The sequence below is a fragment of the Cherax quadricarinatus genome, chromosome 55 (assembly GCF_038502225.1).
Source record: "Cherax quadricarinatus isolate ZL_2023a chromosome 55, ASM3850222v1, whole genome shotgun sequence".
Lineage (NCBI taxonomy): Eukaryota > Metazoa > Arthropoda > Malacostraca > Decapoda > Parastacidae > Cherax > Cherax quadricarinatus.
In genome coordinates, this window is record NC_091346.1 from 23,064,140 (window position 1) to 23,070,139 (window position 6,000).

General features: G+C 36.0%; 1 protein-coding gene across 4 annotated transcripts in view; it reads left to right on the forward strand.

The window, feature by feature from the left end:
• The window catches only part of LOC128698989 (ubiquitin domain-containing protein 2), a 44,390-nt gene extending 43,000 nt beyond the window's left edge, over positions 1-1,390 (forward strand). For all 4 annotated transcript variants that reach the window (XM_053791489.2, XM_053791490.2, XM_053791492.2 and 1 more), the window contains one exon: positions 1,049-1,390. In XM_053791489.2, coding sequence (XP_053647464.1) covers positions 1,049-1,201 — 153 coding nt within the window. In that variant the 3' untranslated portion in view covers positions 1,202-1,390. The remainder of the gene's footprint in view (positions 1-1,048) is intronic.
• Positions 1,391-6,000: the final 4,610 nt, after the last annotated feature.

Below are 6,000 nucleotides of genomic sequence, written 5' to 3' on the forward strand. Positions count from 1 at the left end.
GTTCCTTCTTCATTTATTTCACCACTTCCCCTTTCACCCACCTCTGTGTGCTTGCTCTCCCTCAGTGGGCACCTAGCTCTCTTGCAGTGCTCCCCTTCCTTTGTATTTGACTGGCTCGTCCTCCTTATTTCCCACTTCTACCACTACTACTACCTCTGCTACTACTATTACTACTACTACTACTACAACTACTGATGAAATTAAGACACATGTGCGGCGTCTGGTTGTCTTTGTTGTGGACATTTTGCCATCCAGTGGCTGGCTGGATGGCGAAACGTCTACGATAGGGATGCCCGGGTGTTGCGCATGTGTCTTAATTTCATCTTGTCGGTATTATATACCATTCTTGTACTACTACTACTACCACCACCTCTTCCTGCCCATATATAGCCGTCCTGCTCCACTTCTGGTTAGTGTGACTTTGTCAATGGTCCAAGTCGGACCGAAACGTCGTCGTAAGCTTCTCTCTTTTATGTGCGGGTTATTTGTGTATCGTTCCAGTCACGGTATTGTGCCTTTTTCTGTTATTCTTCATCATCATCATCAATCCGTCAATCCATCCATCAATCCATCCATCAATCCATCCATCAATCCATCAATCCATCAATCAATCCATCAATCATTCATCAATAATCAACAACTACCTACCTACTCTACATGCTAGCAATCACTCCTCATTTCATGAAATTATTCCCTTGGTCACCCAACATTGCCTATCGATTTCTGCACTCCAAGTTCTCTGCATGATGTTCACACCACACACACTGAACTGTACTGTATAGTATACCTCATATTGAATCTGCTTAATGATGATTTATAGTACTTACCTAACCTAACCACTGGCTGTATAAATTTTAAGAAGAATTTCAAAGGATGCTTATTTCTAAAGTTAATAAGTTGCTTTAAAAGAGAAATTTAATTATGAATACAGTATAAATAAATGTTTTTTGTAATGTGGTATAGCTAGGCTACTGTTACTGACACCATATCAGTGGCTGTTTAGGATTTTTATGATGTTACTGCAGTTATAAGCTATGATCTTTTCCAGATTCAAGAGAACCTGAATGGCAGTCGTCAGCGTTGGTTTTATGGTGGAAAGCTGCTTGGTGACCGTCTGCTTGTGTGTGAGTGCAATATCGTACATAATTATATCGTCCAAGCCATTATCACAGAGGACTTCATGACAACTATTGATAGTTGAGGATTTGAGGAAGATTATAGGTATATAATGTTGAAGAAATGTTATATGTGATAATTGATGTGTCATATCTATTGAGTGAATGAAGTTAGTGTGAAGCTTGTGGATTCTTTTAATGAGATAAGTTTCAAAGGATTAGATTCTTTGTAATTTTTTACCAAGTAAGCAGAAATATTAGTTGACCATGATACATTTACTATTAGCTTAAGCTGCAGGCTTACTACAATTGATAAGTAGTGAACCTTTGATTTTTTATGTTTATAAGTAGAGTACAGTTGTTTTGGCATTTCCAGTTGGAAAGGACTCCCATACTTTAGTGATAGTGTGCCTCGATGAACTTATTATGAATGGAGTCTGATATTTGAATTACTCTATTGAGAAATATATAACATGCATTTTTCTTATCGGATTGTGTTTAGAGTTATGTTTCTGCATTTCTGGAATCTTTGTTACAATTATGATAAGAACTTGGAATTAATGGAAGGTATAGTCAAATGCAAGTTATGTCATATTCCTATTTTCTTTTAGTCAGTGTCCATATAGAAAAGCAAGGATAGTTATAGTAAATGCTTCTATGATTGTTTAGCAAAAATTAGTTAAATAACAAAGAATCACTGGTGTATTTATTTTATTTTATTAGAAATGTTACATCTACTCATTAGTAAGTAAGAACTAATTTATTGTAATAGCACTGGTCCTTTTTTCTGCATTCAGTGTGGCAAAAATTATAGGAAACACAAAATATATAAGGTTTCTTTATGATTTAACTTGATGCAATATGCATTATTTTATTGGAGAAATACAAGTTTATTATCTGGCCAGTGTAGGATATTTTTGCCATAAATTATAATCAATTTAACAGAGATCTCTAACAGTGTCATATGTTAGTTGCATTAAGACAGAAAATGAATGATCAGTTTACCTTTTGTTCTGTCAGTTATTACAAAATAAGATATAACTGCATAAAGGAAACCTTAAATTTACTTTAGATATTAAGTGCTAAATTTATCAGTTTCCATATTGTTAAAAATCCAGGAAAGGTATTGAGCTGCACACCATTTTTTAATTTCATTCATTAGAGAGAGGAAGACTGTTTTTTAGTGTCTTTCATAATTACAAATTTTGTTACATAGTACAATATTCAGTTAAAATTGGTGTGAGTACCCATTTCATGGCAAGATCCTTTACATTTTTTATATATACGTATATATATACCTATATATTTTTTTTTCTTAAGTATGTTTGGTACAGGCTGCTTGGAACCTGTTGGATACACTATGGTAAAGTACAATTAAAGTGAAATAAATGCTACTGAAACTTGTTTGAATGTTGTGATGTTACGATAATGACACGCTGTTGGTCAGGTGAACAAAATTTGGACCTATGTCTTGTTAATTTCCCTGTCTTAAGGAATGAGTCTTACTACAGGCATTAGGAAACCAAAAGTTAGTTTTAGGTATACAATATTAGTTATGTTATTAATTGAGAGTAATTACATAAATGGAAGCTTTTGTTTTTTAATTTAAATTTTTCTGTTTTGAGAAAGATGGTGCATGAAAAGCTCAAGTAATTAAGGATGTTAATGTGTTATTGTTCAAAACTCAGACCAGTAGAAATTTTACATTTTATTGTCAACTGATTAAATTGGTAGTTAATCCCATACACATTAATATTTTCCATGCAGACTGTATCAAGATGGCTTTAAATTTGCCTAAAGAAAAACTGTAGTAATGGGCAAGCATATTTAATAAGAGCGGCTATCCATTTAAAAGACAAATTTTAAGAAGTTTAATCATGGCTCCCCCACAGGCATTTTGTAATAGTTCTGGCATATGTGCATTTTTAGGAAATAATACTGGTATAAAAAAATAAAAAGTTAGTTTCTTCAGATTTATTTACGTACGAAGGGACTCCTTTGCCTAGACCCACCATCCAGAATAACATATTCTTTTGGAGAAAAATTGGAAAAAGCCGTTGATGTATACATACACGGCAAAAACTTCGAAAATTAAAAATTACAGAAAAGCACTTGTATGCTGAATATGATAACACTTTAAACATAATGTCTGGAAGACTCTTGTGGTAACTAGGACATATATCAAAAAGATCTTTTACCCACCAGGAACTTTAAAAATCCAGCACAATGAATAGAATATGGAGTACTCTGTATATATAATGGGTGAGGTAAGGTGTTTCATAGGTTGCAGGGCAGAGCTGGGTGATGTCAGTGTTCTGCTTAGGTAATATGTGTTTGGCAAGTATTCAGAGATCATAAAAGTGTCATGTGAATTTGGGCAGTTGTGTTGGTAGTAGTGATGAGAGCAGATTCTAAACTGCATCTGCAACTCAAACCTGGCATCTTGATTGATAATGAGATGATTGTAGGTGTTGAGAGGTATGATGCAGGTATTTTTAAGTATTTGCTTGTTACTGTATTTTTTGAAGCTCCTAGATGTTTCCCTTATGTATGGTTTATCACATGCCATATGTGTGGATGGTGTAAATACTAGCATTGAATCCACTGTGTTGCCCTTTGTTAATATTTTTAATAGTTTCATGTGCTGGCTGTGCAAGTCTTAAATTTAGCAGCAAAGTTGGGGATGTTCTCAGAGAACAATGTACCATTAGGAAGTGTGTCTAGTAGTGTGGAAAAACTTTCTTCTACAATCATCAATGAAATGTGCTAGGTATTGTAGATTGGATTGGTCCTATATGTATAACTGCATTAGTCTTCGAGGAAGGTGGGTCTAAAGATTATGTAAGCTCTTGAGTGACCCCGTGGCCTGGCTGGCAAAGCTCTTGCTTCACACATACAGAGGGCCCGGGTTCGATTCCCGGTGGGGTAGAAACATTTTGACGCGTTTCCTTACACCTACTCTCCTGTTCACCTAGCAGCAAATAGGTACCTGGGTGTTAGTCAACTGGTGTGGGTCATATCCTGGGAGACAAGATTGAGGATCTCAATGGAAATAAGACAGTCCTCGATGACACACTGCCTTTCTTGGGTTATCATGGGTAGCTAACCCTGCAAGGTTAAAAATCCGAACAAAATCTTGTCTTGTCTAATCCTGAATAAAATCCATTGATATTGTAGTTGAATATCCATATCAAGCATTTTCTGCAGATTTTGAAATATGATTTTTGGTCATATTTTCAAAGTAAAACATCAAGAAAGGGAAGGCAATTATTCTGTTACATTTGTGAACTTGGAAGATTTGATGGAGTTGATGCTAAGATGTCATCCAGGTAACATACCCATGTTTTCTCTGGGGATGTATGACTTCATTCTTTCCTTCAGGTGCTCCATATGACAGTTGACTATGACTGCATTATATGGTGAGTCATGGCCATTCCATATGAATACATAGTCACTTAAAGAGAAGTAGTTGAAGTTGATACACAGCTCACTTACATTAAAATCACTGGTTGTAAGAGGGAGGCTGGAATCCTGGTCAATAGTTAGGTAATGTCATAACTAGTAAATTTTTTGCTTTTAACATTAATGTCCTTAGTTTTGTTTAAGATCATCACCAGTGTGTTTTGATGAGGGCATATATATATGTGTGTTGTAGCTTATATAGCATGCTACCAGTTCCCAAGGAGATACCTCTGAGAGGAACTCCTGGTTTGTGGGTCTTGGGTAGACCATACATGTGGGCAGTCCTCAGGTTGTAGGGGAGTAATTGAAGAGAACTCTTACTGTTCAGAGCATTTTCAGAATTTTCTTAGTTTGGATAATGAAAAATTTTGTAATTCTCTGAATCATGGTTAGAGAGAGCCTGGTATGTGTTCTTGTCACACAGCAAGTCTAGAATCTCACTCTTTACCCTTTGTCAGCTGTGTGACAGTGGAGTCATCTTTGGTCACTATATACAATGCAGCTAGGTAACAGTGTAGAAGAATAGGGTTTAGGGGTTTAGCTATGGCTGTGATTAAACCCTAGACAGAACCCTTCTGAAAATTAATGTCACTGTAGTAGTTGTTGTTCTTTTGTATTATAATAAGGTTAAGTTCTGGTTTACTCTTGTGAACTCTGGAGGCAGATTGCTTTAATGTCATGGTGGGAGAGAGTATGTTTAGATGTTGATTGTCTTGGTATCCTATCATGCTCTGCTTACTGTTGTCACAATATGAAGTTTGTAAGAGTAAGGTTTTGGTGAACATTAGAGGTCATGACTTTGCTAAGAACCAGTGATTAATTGAGCTGTATATTTAACAGTTACTCTTTTGGTGTACTGGCTGTTGTATGAAATGGCCATTGACTTACCACATAATTCAGTCATGGCTAACCTGTATATGGAACACCTGAAGGAGGAAAGACTGGTACCATACATCCCCAGAGAGATAAAATGGCTAAGTTATGTAGATGACATCCTAGTAATTGTCCAGAAGTCCTTATGCAACCCATCATCTCAGCATATACAACCCCTTGTCTCAGCATATACAGCCCCTTGTCTCAGCATATCCAACCCCATGTCTTAGTAGTAGTATATACAACCCCTCGTCTTAGCGTACACAACCCCTCTTCTTAGCATTTACAAACCCTCGTCTTGGCATGTACAACCCCTCGTCTTAGCATAAACCCTGTGGAAGTCTTCATCAAGTTCACCATGGATACAGTATGATCATAAATTGGATTTCATAGTCTAATGAAAATCTATGATCAAGGATGATTTACTACACTAGCACATCAGGACATGGATTTTTATTTGAGATCTTATAAAATCTCGGGCTGTCTTACTTGAAGAAGAATGCCATTACAGTATATGCATAGGATATTTTTCAAGCTGCAATATTCAACA